We start from the raw sequence: 17,141 nt of genomic DNA, 5'->3' as shown, positions 1-17,141 counted from the left end.
CTTTGTAGATGCCCACTCTGCACCCTCCCTCTGGCAGACTGGGGGTCCCTTTCCTTGGGGAGGGCCCCGGTTAGGCCTCAGGAGGCAGGAGGCTGAGACCGAGGGACACAGTATCTTGAGCTGATGAGGTATGAAGAGACGGCCCGCTTTGTTCCCCTTTCTTCCCCAATCTTTGGGTCTGAGGGCCTCCCCGCCATACACACAAGGAAAGAGCACAGCCTGAGGTGTTTGGTTCAGTCTTTTATTTGGCACAAAGGAGAAAGGGATCTGACACCAATTTAGCCTTTTGAGTGTGCAGAGCTCTGTCCACTCCCCTCTCACCCCAAACAAGCCCCTCTTCCAAGTTTAACTCTGCCCTGAAACCAGGATTTCCCAAGGATTTCATAGCCCTAAGACCCATCCCAGTAGTTACCCTTCGTACTCTTCCCCGGTTCTCTGTCCCTTTCGAGAAAGCAGCCTTCCTTAGGGATGAAAGGCAAGGCAAACCCAGCCCTGACTGCAGCACCCCAGGGGCCTTCAGCCGCTACTGGATGTAGTGAGGGGGGAGGGGATAGGTGTGGGGGAACAGGTAAGGGGGGAGGCCCTTCCTAGAAGCCAGCCAGAGCTGAGAGAGGAAGGCTGAGGGTCTGGCCAGTCCTGGTTCATGCTCCTGGGAGCTGCTTCGACACAGAAATGGGGGCTGTAGGGGGGTGCTTGGGGACGGCAAGGAAAAGTACAGATAAAAGGGAAGCTTGGGGAAATGAAATGGTGAACTCGGCTGGCCGTGTTCATTGTATGGTGATGCGGAGGGGAGGTATGGGCGAGGGGCCAGCAGTGGCGGCATCCAGCCCCTAGACTCCACCAATCACCGGGTTGGCTTTGTGACTCCAAAACTTGTAAGTGAGGGGTGCGGGGTGGGAAGAGAAAACCTGAATAGAGGTCTGTGCTGTAGATTTTACTCTCGGGCCGGTGGCAAGACCAGAGTCATCTCTGACCACTTTTTAGATGCTCCCAGCCAACATGCCAGCACAGGGGAGGGTGACCCTTGGAAGGTCAGCGCCACCGCCCGCTGTCCCCCCACCCCCCCGAGAAGTGGGCCTTTGCATTTGGGCCCAGGCCCCTGCCCTTCAGAGCTCCTCATGGACTCGCTCCTGGTCTTCGTCTGACTTCAGTTTGAGCTCCTCGACAGTGATCTTGCCATCCTGGTTGCGGTCCTGGTTCTGGAACATGTCTGCTATGGTCTTCTCTGGGTCCTGCCCAGGCATGAGGCGTCCTTTGCCCTCACTGACTTGAGCTTTGATGAAGGCGGAGAACTAGGAGCCAAGACAGCCGAGGGGAGAGGGGAGAGGGGAGAGGGGAGTGAGGGTCTCGCCTGAGTGGCGGTGGGTGGCCTTGGGAAAGGCCCTGGGGCACAGGGAGGCACAGAGGAGAAGAGCAGGTGCTGGGGGCCAGGCAGCATTGGGGGGTGGGGTGGGTTGCATGAAGAAGAGGCAGGGACAGGGGACCTAAGGCGCAGTGACCCAGCGCAAGGGCAGAAACAGGCACAGACAGGACAACAGACGTAGACTGTGTTTGCTTCATGCCACCACACGGGGCGGTGGTTTCTGTTGGGGTGACCGCACGGAGTGAGCTCCTCACCCACCTCCTCCGGGGGGACCTCGCCATCCTTGTTGAGGTCCAGGCCTTCAAACAGGTTGACAGGAGGGTCCTCGTGCCACACAAACAGGTAGCCGGTGGGCAGCCCCTCCTCCCGAGACACCAGCTCCACCTCAAACAGCAGCACTGCGCTGCCCGGGACACCCCGGGCTGGAGGGAGGGAGGACAGAAGGAAAGCGTCCCGATCAGGCCAGGGTCTGAGCCCAGTGTGCTCCCTAGCCCACATGCCTCAGTTTCCCCTACTGGGCACACGGGATGTTTACAGAACCATTGGGAAGGCTTCCCTCACTCCTCCCACCAACCGCCCAGGCCCAAGGCGGGCGGGGGCAAAGGACCAGTCTGCCCCTCACCTCCGCTCTCTCCGTGCGCCAGGTGCGGGGGCACCACGAGCTGCCGCCTCTCTCCCACACACATGCCCTGCAGGCCCGTGTCCAGGCCTTCGATCACCTTATTGGCCCCCAGAGTAGCCTCCTGGGGGTCCCCGTAGTCGTGGCTGGGGCGGGGGGAGAGCAGATTCCCAGTTCAGCACCCATCCTCGTCCCAGGCAGGTTCACACCCCAGCGAGCCCGGCCCTCCCCGTTTCCCAGTCACTTCTGGTGCCCGCCCCACACAGCAGAGCGTGGGACCGACAGTTCAGAGATGGGGCGCCCTCCCTGTCTTGCCGCTGCCCCTGAAGTGTAGCCTGGAGGGCTCCCCTCTCCCTGCTTTGGTTTCCCCCCCACAAACAGACCTCCAGACTGCCAGCCTCACCCTTCCAGTCCCGCCAGTAAAGAGTCTCAGCTCCTCGTGCCCCACCCCACGCTCGCTGGATGGGAACTTATGGGGGAAGCACGAGTGGAGGTGCTGGGGGACTCCCCACGCCTGGGCCCACCCACCTGCCCAGCCCTGGCCCCGCCCCGGACCCACGAGGAGAAGAGCTTGGTGCCATCCAGCAGGGAGCAGTTGTAGTGGTAGCGAACATAGTCCCCAGACTTGGCGGTCTCGTTACAGGTCTCAGAGGGCCGGGACAGTATCTTGATTTCCACTGGATCCTCAGGGTTGTGGAAGTCAATGACGTGGACGTCAAAGATCAGCACCGCGGAGCCAGGGATCTTGTCTCCTGGGGCCAGAACGGGGAGTGGATCGGCTCAGAATCCAGGAGGGGCTGCTCAGGCCTCCAAGGAGGCCCCTAGACCTTCCCCGCCCTGTGTTTTCCAAAGAGGATGGGATGGGGTGTTCGTCCCCAGGGTCAATTCTTCTTCAGTACCTCTTGTGGGGGTGAGGGGCAGGGGAGGGGAGGGGAGGGCCATGCCAGTTAGAAAGCCCTTTACACACATCATCTCGCAACCTCCCAGTAACTTACCCTGTTGGTCAATGTCCTTAGTCCCATTTTACAGGTGAGGACACTGAGGCTTCCAGCAGAGCTGGGTCTCAAGTCCAGGTGCTTTCTTTCTTTTTTTTTTTTTTCTTTTCCTTTTTCAATCATCTTTTTCTTTCTTTTCTCTTTTTTATTAATAACTTATTTATTTTTCAATTTACATCCAAGGTAGTTAGCATAAGCCAAGTCCAGGTTTCTTTGCTTCCTAGGGCTACACTGTTTCTGTCCTCCCATAGCCACCCCCGCCTCCCCAGCTCAGGAGTCGGCTGCCCTTCTCCAGTATAGAAGGGAGAAGGGAGGGGAGGGCCCCTGGAGAAAAGGATGGAGTCTGTGTGGCAGAAGGTGGGTGGGTGATGGGTTTTGCGGCGAGAGGGGCAGAGCGGTGGCTGGACCGGCCCTGTGCTGGGGAGGTGGGGGAGCAGTCTGTGGAGCTGCCGAGGCGGTGACCGCGAGCACAGGGACATGCCTACCGGTCCCGTTCTCCCCATAGGCGAGGTGGGGGGGTATGGTGATCCTCCGGCGCTCCCCCATGCAGGCGCCCTGCAGCCCCTGGTCCATCCCTGGGATGATGTAGCCCCGCCCCACATAGGTGTTGTAGGTGTGGTTGCGGGAGTAGCTGCAATACAGGGTGGGGAGGGCGGGCCAGGGGGTCAAAGGGGCCCCTGCCCTTCCAGGCAGGATGGAGCCACCTCCAGCTGCGGCCCCGGGTGACCCCAGATCCTGCCTCAGCTTCTTGGGACTTCCTCCCGCCTCCCCGCCACCAACCACACACCTGGAATCAAAGAGGGTGCCGTCCATCAGTGAGCCATTGTAGTGGTAACGCATGAAGTCTCCAGCCACAGCTCTCCGGACGCAGCCAGGAGGTAGCTCCAGTGTCTCCAGCTGGACGGTGTCCTTCGGATTGTGGACATCAATCAGTAGCACGTGGAAGACCAGGGAGGCCTGTGGGGGGATCACAGTCCCTGGGGAAGGGATAGACTTGAACCATACAAGTGGTACAACTGGAGAGCAAACCAGGGCTCCTTCTTGACTCAGGAAGGCCCATGTGGGCACCCTGTAAAAAGGTGCTAATTCTGCTCTCCAGAGACCTTTCCATACCCTCAGCAGCAGCCCTGTTTCTTGCTCTCCCTGTAAGGCGTGAGCTGGATTTTCCCCCAGGCCACCACCAGCCCATCCTAAATGATTGTGTGAATCAGAATAAAGCACCCCTTCTTAGTGAGATCACCACCAAGAGCTAGATTTCACTCCTACCCTACTTGCCTCCTTGGCTGAGTGCCCTTGTGCAGTACACAGCCTGAACAACTGTATAACAACTGTATACGGCAGCCCTCTTCTGAGGAATCCCCGAGTCTCTGTCTGCCCTCACCATAGCCTTTCTCGCCATAGGCCAGGAACGGAGGGATGATGATCTTTCTTCTCTCTCCAGGACACATGCCCAGCAGCCCCTGATCCATGCCCTTGATCAGCCAGCCAGAGCCGATGTAGGTGTCATAAGTGCCGCCCCTACTGTAGCTGCAGAGAATGAGGTAGAAGTGATGCTGCTGGAGATGGGAGAGGCCGGATGGGACCCGGACACCCTCCACATCATGCCACACAGTCCCCGGCCCCCCAGGACTCCCTCCAGCCCTCACCTGGTGTCAAAGGCAGTGCCATCCAGCAGCGTGCCATTGTAGTGGTAGCGGACAAAGTCGCTGTCCTGGACCGTGCGGGGACAGTGGGCTGGGTGCAGCAAGGTGCTCACCTGCACAGTGTCTGCCTTGTTCCACACATCCAGCAGGACCACATCGAAGTACAGGGTGGCATCCGGGGGAATGAGCCCCGCTGTGAGGGTCCAGCAGCCACAGCTCACGTTCGGTGCAACTCCCCCAGACCCCTCGCCATGCCACGGTCCCTAGGGCCCCAGGACTCCCTCCGGCCCTTACCTTGTATCAGAGGCGGTACCACATTTGCTGCAGCCCCAGGGTGGTGGGTGGAATGGACATTTGAATGTCCAGCTTGGCCCCTCCCTCCACCACTCCTAGTGCCCCTTCTCCCTAGTCAAGCTTGGATCCCACCCAGGGCCCTGTCATCGCCTTTCCCCCGACTCCAGGGCCGGGGGACTGAAATTCGAGTCCCAGACCTGCCACTATCCACACGGCATATTCAGTGTGACCTTGGGCAAGTCGCTCTCCTGCTCTGCGCTTCAGTTTTCTGGCCCTGGGGTCCTCGATTCTGACTCCTGTCTCCTCCATCCCCATGCGGGTGCCCCGACCCCTCTCACCCACACCGATGCTGCCGTAGCCCAGGTGGGGAGGCACAATGAGGCGTCGCCGCTCGTTGACACACATGCCCATGAGGCCTCGGTCCATGCCGGTGATGAGGCGCCCCACGCCCACCACGATGGCCACTAAGGTGCTTCGGTCATAGCTGGGGGAGAGCGGAAACAGATGGGAGACACTGGCCTCGGGCCTTGATTGCATACATGCACAGGTGCGCGCACGCACGCGCACACACACACGTGCGCGCACACACACACACACACACACACACACACACACACACTCAAGCCCCCTCCCTATCACAGGTGTAGGTCCACATGCTCCTGTCTCGTCTTCACGCCTCCCCCTAGGTCAGCCATGACTCCCACCTTAACAAGATGGGCTGTCACACAAGAGGAGTCCCCCAGGAGGCCAGGAGCTTTTATTTGCCCGGGATAGGGGAGGGCTGTGCAGGCCTGGGAGCTACCACCATCTGCCGACAGCAAAGGGGTGCTAAAGGGGAAGGAAGCATTTATTGAGCATTTACGATGTGCCAGATAAATGCTTAGCCTGTTTTACAATCACCTACTTAATCCTTTCCCCTGTGAAATGGGCATTACTGTTTTCATTGTTCTGAAAAAAATTTTTACATTTATTTTTGAGAGAGAGCGTGTGCAGGGGAGGGGAGAGAAGGGGAGACAGAGGATCGGAAGTGGGCTCCAGGCTGACAGACGAGTCATGACCTGAGCTGAAGTTGAACGCTTAACCAGCTGAGCCACCCGGGTGTCCCTGTTTTCATTTTTCTTATGACAAAAATTGAGACAAGAGACTGAATGACTTGCCCAAGGTCACACAGCTAATATGCAGTCTGCTCAACTCCGTGTTTGTGCCACTGCACCAATGGCTTTTCCAGGGAAAGGAGGGGGAAGCAGAGCTGACTGAGGGTAGGGATTGGTTTCCAATTTTGGAAAGGCCTGTTCTAAAATTGCCATGGCTTTCATTTTTATTTTATTTTACTTCTACTTATTACTTTTTGTTGCAGTATAATCGACATACAAGATTTAGTTTCAGGTGTACAACAAAGTGATTTGACATTTACATACGAGATCATACTTATTGTGTAATAAGTGTAGTTAACATCTGTCACTGTCCAAAGTTAATACAATACTATTTTCTATACATCATATCCCCATGACTTATTTATTTTATAATTGGAAGTTTGTATCTCTTGACTTTTATCGGCTTTTTTTTTTTTTTTAATTTTAGAGAGAGAGAGCTGGGGAGAGGGGCAGAGGGAGAGACAGAGAGAGAGAGAGACTCTCAAGCAGGTTCCATGCTCAGTGCAGAACCTGATGTGGGGCTTGATCCCACAACCCTGGAATCATGACCTGAGCCCAAATCAAGAGTCAGAGGCTCAACTAACTGAGCCACCCAGGGACACCAGGCTTTTATTTGCTTTTAGCTACAGTTTCGAGTTTTCAGAAGTTAAGGGAGGATGGGAGATTTGTACTTAAAACAATTTTTTTAAATGTTTATTTTTGAGAAAGTGCGCACAGATGGGGGAGGGGCAGAGAGATCAAGGGAGACAGAATCTAAAGCAGGTTCCAGGCTCCGAGCTGTCAACATAGAGCCCAACGTGGGGCTTGAACTCACGAACCGCGAGATCATGACCTGAACCCAAGTCGGATGCTCAACGAACTGAGCCACCCAGGCGCCCCTAAAATTTGTTTCCATTATTTTATTTTTTACTGTTTTAATTGTTTATTTTCGAGAGAACATGCACACGTGAGAGTGGGGGAGTGGAGAAGAGGAGGGGCAGAGAGAGAGGGAGACAGAAGATCCGAAGAGGGCTCTGCAAGAACTGAACCAAGAGGGGCGCCTGGGTGGCTCAGTCGGTTAAGCCTCTGACTTCGGCTCAGGTCATGATCTCATGATTCGTGAGTTGGAGCCCAGCCACAGCGACAGGCTCTCAGCACAGAGCCTGCTTCAAATCCTGTCTCCCTCTCTGTCTGCCCCTCCCCCGTTTGCGCTCTCTCTCTCTTTCTCAAAAATGAAAAAAAAAAAAAAAAAAAACATTAAAAAAAAGAACTGAGGGGCGCCTGGGTGGCTCGGTCGGTTAAGCGTCCGACTTCGGCTCAGGTCATGATCTCACGGTCCGTGAGTTCGAGCCCCGCGTCGGGCTCTGTGCTGACAGCTCGGAGCCTGGAGCCTGTTTCGGATTCTGTGTCTCCCTCTCTCTCTGCCCCTCCCCTCTTCATGCTCTGTCTCTCTCTGTCTCAAAAATAAATAAACGTTAAAAGAAAAAAAAAGAACCGAACCATGAGATTATGACCTGAGCTGAAGTTGGATGTTTAACTGACCCAGGCACCCCTAAATCATTTTATTTTTTTTCAAGTTTGTTTATTTATTTATTTATTTATTTATTTATTTATTTAGTAATCTTTACCTCCAACATGGGGCTCGAACTCATGACTCCAAGATCAAGAGATGCATGTTCTTTTGACTGAGCCAGCCAGGCGCCCTGAGAGATTTTCATTTTGATCAAAGGGGTTAAGGGGTTAGGAAAGTTTTCCAAGCTCACCACTGCACAAACTGGGGCCAGTCTGGCTCCTAGAGTCCCACCAAGGAAGTCATCCCCTGCTCCCAACCCCTCCCTGGCTTGGGCGGTGCTTCTGGCCACTGTCCACACCTCATTCTGCCCACTGAGCTGCTTCCTTCACGGTGCTCTTGTGAGGGCCCAAGCACTGCACAAAGTTCCTACCAGTTAAACATGATAAGGGCACCCAGTCCTCCCCAGGGTCAAGGCTAATGTTCCCTGAACTTGCCTTGGTATTTGCAGGCACTATGTGAAGTTCTTTCATTCATCATCTTGCTTAAGCCCTATTATCTGCCTTAGGAAGGGAGGACTTAATTTTCCAGATTGTTTTTCATCTCCATTTTTTCAGATAAGGAACATGAGGCTTAAAGAGGCCTAATTCCTTGTCCACGGTCATTGGCTGGATTTGAACCCAAGGTCTTGGACTCTGGAGTTCATGTTCTTAATACACTGCCTGCCTTCCAAAGCCATGGAAGCTAATTTCCCGCGGGCTGAGTTGTGTGCTTTGGGAAAGGGTCTAAGAGGGACTGACTTCTAAGGATGCGGTGTGACTGGGACCTGAGGTTTAACCGAACAGCCCTGCCCTGCCCCCACCAACAAAAGTGACTTGCCAGAGCAGACTAAAAGGCCTGATCGGATCAGAACCCCATCCTTCAAACCCCAAGCCTGGCAAGATGGGTGGCAGCACTGGCCTGGTAGAGCTAAGATGGAGGGAGGTGGGGGGGCGGTGGTGCAGGGAGACCCAGAGAGGGAGGTACGAGAACCCTCCGGGAGCCCAGGGGGGCAATGCCCAGCCATGTGACACGTAGACAGATAGGGTCCCTATCTGTCCCACACGGAGCTATGCCCTACACTCCTAGATCCATCCTGCTGTCTTACAATGTTCACCCTTCTTTAACATGCTGGTTGCTTATAACCCCCACCGCCTCCAAAAAAGTTCTATTGACTCTTCTCTGGTTACAAAGGCACGGAAACCTGGGGCTGGAACCAGAAGGGATTCAGCCCGGGTGGAAAGGGAGGGGGTCCCAGGCTGAGACCACTGGAGGATTCACATGCATCAGGGACCATGCCCTTCCCCCCAACGCTGGGGACCAGAACCTCCTCCCTGCCATGTCTTTAAATAAAGCACTGTTGAGTAAATAGAGCAGTTCACCTTGATCATCAAACACTTTGGGGAATGTGGGGAGTTTGTTGTGAAAGAAACTGGGGTCCTTTAAGAGGTGAGGGTTTGAAATTAAGGGCAGGGAAATCTTTGGGAAGATGGATGTCTGGGAGCCCCCAGCCTCAGGGTGCTGTGTTAGGGTTCAGGAGATCATGGAGTAAGTAGGGGATGCAGACACATCCTCAAAGGGCAATTAGGGATCCCCAGGATAGAGACAGCCTGGCCCCAAGGGGAGGGGCGAGTCTGAGGGCACCCAACCCATTACCTGGAGTCAAACTTCTTGCCATCCTCGAAAGTGCCGTTGTAGTGGTAGCGAACAAAGTCCCCCATCTGCACTTCCCGGGGACAGGTCCTGGGGATGTGGTACCTTTCGATGACTACATCTTCCAGGGGGCCCCCGGCCGGGCTAGCACGGCCCAGCCCCCTCCCCACTGCCTGTACCAGCAGCAGCAACAACTGCAGCAGGGGGAGCCGGAAGAAGGTGCGGCTGGGGGGCACTGTGCGGAACATAGTGCCTGGAGCTGGGACCGCCGGCAGTGAGGGCGAGCGAGGGAGTCGCCGCCGACAACCTCCTTTCCCCCTCCTCCCGGAGCTGGCTCCCCCCCTTCCTGTCCTTGGTCCCCACCCCCGCCCTGGCTAGTCCACGTGGAATGGGGGCAGGGGAGAAAGAGCTGGCGGGGCGGAGGACGGAGGGTGGAATGGGAGGAGGGGGCAAGGCTGAGTGTAGGAGTCCAGGAATGCACCACCAAGAACTCCAGATCCAGATCCCCCCTCCCTATCTCCCGGGGCTCAGCGTCCTGGGGCCTCAGCCTGGGAGGGAGGTTCGGGAAAGCGGAGAAGTTGGAGCTGACCCCCATTAAAAGAAAAAAAAAAAAAAAAGAAAGAAAAAAGTTCAGTGTCTTTTTTTTCCCGAACCCCTGGGTCCTAAAGCCGGACTGAAGTATCCCTTGTTTCTTTCGTTGGCCTCCCCCCCAAATCTAGGCCTCTCTAGGTGGCTGGTGAGGCTCCAGAATCTGAGGGGGTGTCTCGGTACTCCCTACGCCCCACATCCCCACTGTCTCAGCGATGGCCTCTCCAGGATCGAGCTGCGTGGTCCCGCAAAAGCTGGACAGTCAGGACGATCCCGCGCGGGGATGGACATAGGTGGGCGGCAGCGAGAGTGATGTGTGCGGGGTGAAACCAGGAGTGCGCCTCCGAGTCGCGGACTGGAGCGGAGGGACACTAGAAGTGACTGCTAGGGGCGGAGAAGGAGCAGGAGGGACTCTGTAATGGAAAGAAGACCAGATGCCAAGGTTTGGGCAGAGTGGTGGAGGCGGCGCTCCCTCAATGTCTTGATCTTAAGGTGGGGGACTGTCTTTGCGTGGGGAGAGGCTTTGCGGGTCCCCTTCCCTGCGGGAAGCGTTCCTCCACCCACTTACCATCTGTCAAGGGGAAGACACCCCCCCCCCCCAAAGGGCAGGAGGTCGGCCAACGTAGGGGCCTCAGGGTCCCGGTGGGCCCTGTGCCCCTCGGGAGAGCTGACCCAGACCTCGACTCCGCCCTCCTGCCGTCGCTGCCCGGCGCTAAGACCCAGCGGGCGCCCCCGCCCGGCCCCCTCGGCGCCCCCGCCCGCCCGCGCGGCCTGGACGCCTCCTCGGCCCGGGAGAGCCGGCCGGCGCGGCGCGGCCATGGGGCGGGCGGCGTGGGGGCTGTTGTGGCTGCTGCTGGGCAGCGCCGCGGGGCAGTACGAGAAGTACAGCTTCCGGGGCTTCCCGCCCGAGGACCTGATGCCCCTGGCCGCGGCCTACGGGCACGCGCTCGAGCAGTACGAGGGCGAGAGCTGGCGCGAGAGCGCGCGCTACCTCGAGGCGGCGCTGCGGCTGCACCGGCTGCTGCGGGACAGCGAGGCCTTCTGCCACGCCAACTGCAGCGGCCCTGCGCCGCCCGCGGCCTCCTTCCCGGGGCCCGAGCCCGGCCCCGACGGCGGCCGCGGCGACGAGTGGGCCCGCGAGCTGCGGCTCTTCGGCCACGTCCTGGAACGCGCCGCCTGTCTGCGGCGCTGCAAGCGGACGCTGCCCGCCTTCCAGGTGCCCTACCCGCCGCGGCAGCTGCTGCGCGACTTCCAGAGCCGCCTGCCCTACCAGTACCTGCACTACGCGCTGTTCAAGGTGGGTGCCTTCCCCTGCGCCCCCACCCCCCACCTCCGCGACCCACCGGCCCCACCCGGGCTCCCCCAGTCCCGGATCCTCCCGCCCTGCCTCGCCCTCCTCCAGCCCCGCCGCGCCCCAGGTCCTGGAGCCACCGTCCCACCTCGCCCCCCTAGGCCGGGTGCCCCTCGCCCCTGGCGCCCCCTGCCCCGCCTCGTCTCCTGGGCGCAGCTGGGGCGCGTCGTTCGGAGCCGGCATCCGATTCCGTCCGGTCTCGGAGCAGCATCGATCGCACAACCAAGGACAGCCAAGCCCCCTTGTGCACTCAGGGCTTCGATCTCTGGCCCTTCCGACCCTCTCTGTCCCTGTCCCGCAGGCTAACCGGCTGGAGAAGGCGGCGGCCGCGGCCTACACCTTCCTCCAGAGGAACCCGAAGCACGAGCTAACCGCCAAGTATCTCAGCTACTACCGGGGGCTGCTGGACGCCGCCGAGGAGCCCTTCACGGACTTGGAGGCGCAGCCCTATGAGGTGGGCTGGAGGGGTAGGGCTGGCCCTGAGCTCCTTCCTGACCACCGTCCCCCCACCCCCCGCGGGGCTTGTAAGGAGGGGAGGTGTTGGAGGTCTCCCTGACCCCTCTGATGCACCCCTCTAGGCGGTGTTCCTCAGGGCTGTGAAGCTCTACAACAGCGGAGATTTCCGCAGCAGCACCGAGGACATGGAGCGGGCCCTGGCTGAGTACCTGGCCGTCTTTGCCCGGTGTCTGGCTGGCTGTGAGGGGGCCCACGAGCAGGTGGACTTCAAGGACTTCTACCCGGCCATAGCAGGTATTCCCCTCTTCCTCCAGATCCCTGTGGGTGACCCTCTCACCCACAGGGCCCTGCTTCCCAGCGCTCCTAAGGCCTCTTAACGTGTAAGTATTCATCCCAAACGCGTGTATGGAGCACCCAGGAGGTTCTTGGGAGGTGCACAGAAATAAGGTGTTATCCCTGCCCTGGGAGCCTTCAGTCAGTGAGAAAGGCTACAGTCCTGAGTGTCCAAGGTGCTAGGCGTTGGTGCAGAGAGGTGGTGACATCTCAAAAAGGCCTGAGGACGTTGGTTTCACAGGCCTCAGGCGGAGGGCAGTACAGGTGCAAAGGTGCTGTGGTCATGTGTACAGAAACAGCCCAGCAGGTGTGTGCAGAAGGCAGTTTGTGGCCAGAAATCGCACCTGGTTAGGGATCCCTGACCACGGGGTGCCTCAGCGGGGACAGAAAGAACTCTCCTGAGCTTCTCTACCTAGGCTTCCCACCTCCAAACCTCATCTGCCTCAGAATGCCCCAACTCCCTCCGGTTTTGGGGTGGGGGTTGAGCTGCGGGGGTGGTAAGGCGACCCAGGCCACAGTAGTTGCCCTCAGCACTGCCCTTTGTATCCTGAGCCAAGTCTTTACTGGCATTACCTCCTGTGGTGGCATCGGCTGGGCAGGCACCGGCTCCTCACCACTGCCTCCCACCCCCTAGATCTCTTTGCAGAGTCCCTGCAGTGCAAGGTGGACTGTGAGGCCAACTTGACCCCCAACGTGGGCGGCTATTTCGTGGAGAAGTTCGTGGCCACCATGTATCATTACCTGCAGTTTGCCTACTACAAGTGTGAGCATCCTGGTGGGCTTGGGATGGGGGGGGGGGGGCGGGGGAAGAGAAAGCATTGCCCTGAGAGTTTTACAGGGTCGTGGGGAGCCGTCCCTCATATGTGAGGACCCTGCGTGACGGCAGGGAAGGCTGGGGGTGGCAAACAGGTGAGAGGAGGGGAAGGAACAAAGAGCAACCTTAGGAGAATTCAGAAACCTCTTGGGAATATGTGTAGCCAACGACTCCACCACAGTCGACAGTTTACAAAGGCCTACCACATCTGTTGATCTCACTTGGTGCTTTCACCCATCCCCTGCAGCTGACATTACGGGACCCATTTTTCAGATGAGGCAACTGAGGCTCATAGAGCTCAAGGGGCCATTAGTCGCATGGCCAATGAAAAGTAGCACCAGGATTTATGGCTCTCCTCGTCTGGGGGAGAGCCTGGCATCCACGGGGGCCGGGATTGACGAACTCCAGAGTTCTTGCCATGCAGAGCTGCCAAAATTCAGATGGAGGCTGGAGATGGAGTGGAGGAGCTAAGGACCAAGGGGCCAGGAGACCATTCATGGGTCCGTTGGTGAAGAGGTTGAGGGCAAGGCTTCTGGGCTCTCATTCTCAAGTGCCATTATTCTCCAGCTGTGTGAGCTTGAGCAGTTTACCTAACCTCTCTGTGCCTCAGATTTCTTGTCTGTATATTAGGGATGATGATAATGGTGAGGCTTAAATGAGTTACACGGGCTTGGCACGTGGTAAGTGCCCAGTACATTGTAGCTTGCATTATCATTTGGGTGGGGTGAAGGGGCCAAAAGATACTGTGGGGGGGGGGGACAGCTGGGGAGCCAGGAGCACTGGACTGAATTGGGAAAGGGGGACGGTCTAGGAAGGGCTTGTCCCTGAAGGCGGGGAAGTGCGGGGGCTACTCCTCACTCCTGTCCTGCCCGCAGTGAATGACGTGCGCCAGGCCGCCCGCAGCGCCGCCAGCTACATGCTCTTCGACCCTGACGACAGTGTCATGCAGCAGAACCTGGTGTATTACCGCTTCCACCGGGCTCGCTGGGGCCTGGAGGAGGAGGACTTCCAGCCCCGGGAGGTGGGCACTGCCTTTGGAGGCACTCTTGGGACAGGTGGTTTTAAAAAAAAAAATTCTGGCTTCTTTGGAAGGCAGGGTGGGAAGTGAAAAGAAAGACTATGGGTGGTGATTGGAGTCCTGGGTTCAAAGCCAGCCCCACCTGCTGAACGGGCCTGGGAACATTACTGATCCTTGCTGAATACGTTGCCTCACCTACACAATGGTAGCACAGCGCCCAGGCTGTGGGAGGTGCAAAAATACCCGTCCATTACCACCTGCTCCCCTCCCCACCCTCACCACTCTCACTGCTGGCTTTTGCCCTCCTTCCCAGGGACTCCCTAGCTTGGACCCACTAAGGAAACCCCCGGGAATCTAGGGCAAGACTGGCAGCCATGGGGCACATGGTGCCACCCTCGATTTCCTTACTAGTGGCAGACATTGCTAATCGATTAAAGAGCTCTTTCTAACAGAGCCCTCCCAATCCTCCCTAACCTCTCCAAACAGCTATGATTTTTCAGTCAGCATGTGACTGATACCTGTTCCTTGCTCCTTGAGCTGAAAAAGCGTGCGGGGCGGGGGCGGGGGGCACCCAGATCCCAACTTGGCTCCTCTACCATCTGGCGGCAGGCTCTGGCTTACCTCACTTTCCCCCCCCTTCCTCTCAGGAGGCCACGCTCTACCACAATCAGACAGCGGAGCTTCGAGAACTGCTGGAGTTCGCACATATGTACCTGCAGCCAGATGATGAGGTAAGTGGCCACCTGCTCTCTAGGCTGGGCCATGGCGGGGACCCTTGATCTCTTCCTGGAGGGCCTCTGTGCCAAAGCTCGGCCCTACCTCCGGGGGCAGTCAGCTGCTTCCTTATCTATACCCGCTCTTTGCTCCCCACTCAGTGTTCTCATGCTCTCCTTCTCTGCGTGTCTGAATGTTGCCACATAACTCCCCCAGCCCAGCTCAAGTGGCGCTCCTCCGGGAAGCCCTCCCTGCATGTTCTGGCTCTGCCTTCTGGGCTTGCAACACCAACTGTGACCCTCTGTGCCTCCCTGGCCCTGGAGTTACTTGCAGCCCTGATCCATCCCTTCTCCAGCCAGTCTCTCAGAGGCTCGTGCTTTGGGATGGGGGGCCAGGTTATTCCCAGCTTTTCCACAGCGCCTGCCCCAGAGCTGGCACCGGGAAACTGAGTTTGAATGAACCAGTGAATGAATGAATGCCGGTGCCAGGAAGCAAGGACTGAAGTGTGATCCCTTGATCCTGAATGAGGGTTTGGGAGTCCAAATTTCTGTGAGGTGTGGCTGCTCGGCGCTTATTTATTTATCCATCCCCCACTTTGTTCACTCACCCCGTGCCCCCACTCATCACGCATGGGGGAGGGGCTACGCTGTGTGCACCCCGGCCTTGGTGACAGCCAGACTTGGCCCCTCTGCTTACCAGCTGGGCAGCCTCCAGGCAAGTCTCAGGTAGCTCTTGAACTTCAGTTCCTGCATCTCGAATGGGGAGGGTGATGCCGGTGTCACAGCATTGTGGTGACCGTGAAATGAGATCAAGTATGGAAAGTGTCTTCCCCAGAGCTGGCCCAGAGCAGGTGCTCGGTGGATGGTGGCCATTTTGATTACACTTATTTGTGGCCGGCTGTTTGCCAGACAATGTGTGGGGCTGGGGTAAGTTGATGAAAAGGTACAGTCCCCTTCTCAAGCAGCTCACAGTCTAGTTGGGGAGGCACAAACAGTGCTCGGGAGAGGTCAGCACGGGGCACCAGAGGAGGGCTCCAGATCCAGCCAGGGTCATCGGCCAGGGCTGAATCCTGGAGCTGATGCCTGGCATTGGTGAGTCAACGAGAGCGATCCAGGCACGGGGTGGGGGTGGGGGGGCAACCGTGTTTCTGGCCAAGAAATTGCATGAGCAGACAGCATGCAGGGAGTAGCAGCATCCGCTATGGCTATGGAATTTATGCTTAAAAGGATGGCCTTGGAGAAAGCAGTGCTCACGCTAACATTGACTCTCTGTCGGGGGAGCCCCATACATCGGTGCGGGGAGTGGCAGTTTGGGAATGGGACCTTGTGGGAGAAACCTTCAGATCAGTCCTGTGTGGGATCTTGAGACTGGGGAAGGAGGGGCTTTGGGGGCTGAGATGGGATAGGGGGCCCCTCGGCCAGGAAGGGAGCCGGTCTGGGTTTGTGCCTGCTGTGACCTCCTTTCTTTCCCTACCCTGGGGCTGCTGTAGATGGAGCTGGAAGAGACGGTGCCGCCTGTGGAGCCCAAGGATCCCCCATCCGATGCCGAGTTCGAGGGGGAGGGGGACTACGAGGAGGGCATCTACGCTGACTGGTGGCAGGAACCGGATGCCAAGGGTGATGAGGCGGAGGCCGGTCAGTGACTCGAGTCGGGGTGGAGGGTGGGGATGCGGCCTGGGATGGAGGTTGGCCACAGAAGGATCCACATACTGGGCCGCAGAGGCAGTCGGAGCGCCAGGATCTCCCGCCTCGGGGGGCTTCTAGCCTGTTAGCCAACCCTGTCCCACTTTGTGTGTGAGGGGGTGGCATCCTTCTCAGAGCCGGGACCAGCTGAGACCTGTCCTAGGGAGCCTCGCTCCTGCCTGCCCCCTCGCCCCCAGGACAGCCCCCAGATGCTCTTTGGGAGTGGGTGGGGGGACTAACCTGGTGCTCCCTCCTTTCCTTTTCAGAGCTGGAGCCTGAACTAGCATGAGAAGAGAGCTACCCTTGCACCCCTGAATTGCTGGGGAAGCCTGGGCCCAGTGGGACCACCCTCACCAGCCTGGGCAGCAGCAAGAACTATTTATTAAAAACGTAAAATGGACATAGCTGACCAGGCCCCATCCGGTCCCACCTGTGAGCGCTGCTCCCCGGGTCCCTCCTGTCTCCTCTCTGGGTCTCTGGACCCCAAGTTGGTGGTGCTACAGCTGCTGATGGCCCTTCCTCCTCCCCAGGGCTCTCCTCACCCGGACAGTCTCCTGAAGAAGGTTCCTGCTCCTCCAAGTTGGGGTCTCAGCCTGAATTTCAGAGACAGCAGAGGGGCAGCCAGTGTCACGAAGAGCACTGGACCAGGAGTCCAGCGGCTTCTGGCATGCTGGCAGTGGGTGCTCAATAAAAGTTTCTTGTTGAATGAATTGCAGCACCTGGGTTCCAGGCTCCCCTGGGCTAAGGGTGCAGATCCTTCCTTGCCTCCCTCTGCGTCCATCTCCCCTCATCTGTAAATAAGTGGTGGGCGAGGGGGCCAAAGGCACAGTTTTGGCCTCGGGGGACCCTGGGTGGTTGTGAGAGCAGAGTGCAATTGCAGATCTGCCACCAGGGGGCGTGAGCACACAGTTCCTTTCCTGGTCCCTGGAAGATGGT

The 17,141-nt window shown here is 58.0% G+C and overlaps 2 protein-coding genes across 3 annotated transcripts; one reads left to right on the top strand and one right to left on the bottom strand.

The window, feature by feature from the left end:
• Positions 1 to 227: 227 nt before the first annotated feature.
• Positions 228 to 9,581, bottom strand: FKBP10 (FKBP prolyl isomerase 10). Its single transcript, XM_011289137.4, has 10 exons — positions 9,253 to 9,581; positions 5,253 to 5,398; positions 4,624 to 4,813; positions 4,359 to 4,504; positions 3,765 to 3,954; positions 3,463 to 3,608; positions 2,542 to 2,734; positions 1,986 to 2,128; positions 1,622 to 1,785; positions 228 to 1,292 (listed from the first exon to the last, which is right to left on the bottom strand). The coding sequence occupies exons 1-10, from the start codon at positions 9,495 to 9,497 to the stop codon at positions 1,107 to 1,109; spliced, it is 1,749 nt and encodes a 582-aa protein (XP_011287439.2). The 5' UTR covers positions 9,498 to 9,581; the 3' UTR covers positions 228 to 1,106.
• Positions 9,582 to 10,611: 1,030 nt separating this feature from the next.
• On the top strand, positions 10,612 to 16,915 carry P3H4 (prolyl 3-hydroxylase family member 4 (inactive)). 2 transcript variants are annotated; one of them, XR_002737967.2, is made up of 9 exons: positions 10,612 to 11,134; positions 11,490 to 11,642; positions 11,767 to 11,938; positions 12,612 to 12,740; positions 13,667 to 13,812; positions 14,457 to 14,540; positions 16,013 to 16,157; positions 16,472 to 16,637; positions 16,736 to 16,915. XR_002737967.2 is itself a non-coding variant. In XM_023243541.2 (8 exons), exons 1-8 carry the CDS (start codon positions 10,655 to 10,657, stop codon positions 16,492 to 16,494), a joined length of 1,332 nt encoding a protein of 443 aa, XP_023099309.1. In that variant the 5' UTR covers positions 10,612 to 10,654; the 3' UTR covers positions 16,495 to 16,915. The 2 variants fall into 2 exon arrangements, 1 of the variants encoding a protein (XP_023099309.1); XM_023243541.2 differs by having other exon boundaries at positions 16,472 to 16,915.
• Positions 16,916 to 17,141: the final 226 nt, after the last annotated feature.

Source organism: Felis catus, chromosome E1 (genome assembly GCF_018350175.1).
Source record: "Felis catus isolate Fca126 chromosome E1, F.catus_Fca126_mat1.0, whole genome shotgun sequence".
NCBI lineage: Eukaryota > Metazoa > Chordata > Mammalia > Carnivora > Felidae > Felis > Felis catus.
Note: the sequence above shows the minus strand (reverse complement) of the source record. Positions and strands in the feature narration are given on the sequence as shown.

What these genes read in the sequence shown, in the direction of transcription:
- FKBP10 (XM_011289137.4), bottom strand. Translation starts at nt 9,497, where the DNA reads ATGTTCCGCACAGTGCCCCCCAGCCGCACCTTCTTCCGGCTCCCCCTG. An exon ending in GGCACCCTCTTTGATTCCAG is followed by an intron (nt 3,609 to 3,764) that starts GTGTGTGGTTGG and finishes CCTGTATTGCAG; the next exon opens with CTACTCCCGCAACCACACCT. An exon ending in GGCGCACGGAGAGAGCGGAG is followed by an intron (nt 1,786 to 1,985) that starts GTGAGGGGCAGA and finishes CCCTCCCTCCAG; the next exon opens with CCCGGGGTGTCCCGGGCAGC.
- P3H4 (XM_023243541.2), top strand. Translation starts at nt 10,655, where the DNA reads ATGGGGCGGGCGGCGTGGGGGCTGTTGTGGCTGCTGCTGGGCAGCGCC. An exon ending in TGCACTACGCGCTGTTCAAG is followed by an intron (nt 11,135 to 11,489) that starts GTGGGTGCCTTC and finishes CCTGTCCCGCAG; the next exon opens with GCTAACCGGCTGGAGAAGGC. An exon ending in ACCTGCAGCCAGATGATGAG is followed by an intron (nt 14,541 to 16,012) that starts GTAAGTGGCCAC and finishes GGGCTGCTGTAG; the next exon opens with ATGGAGCTGGAAGAGACGGT.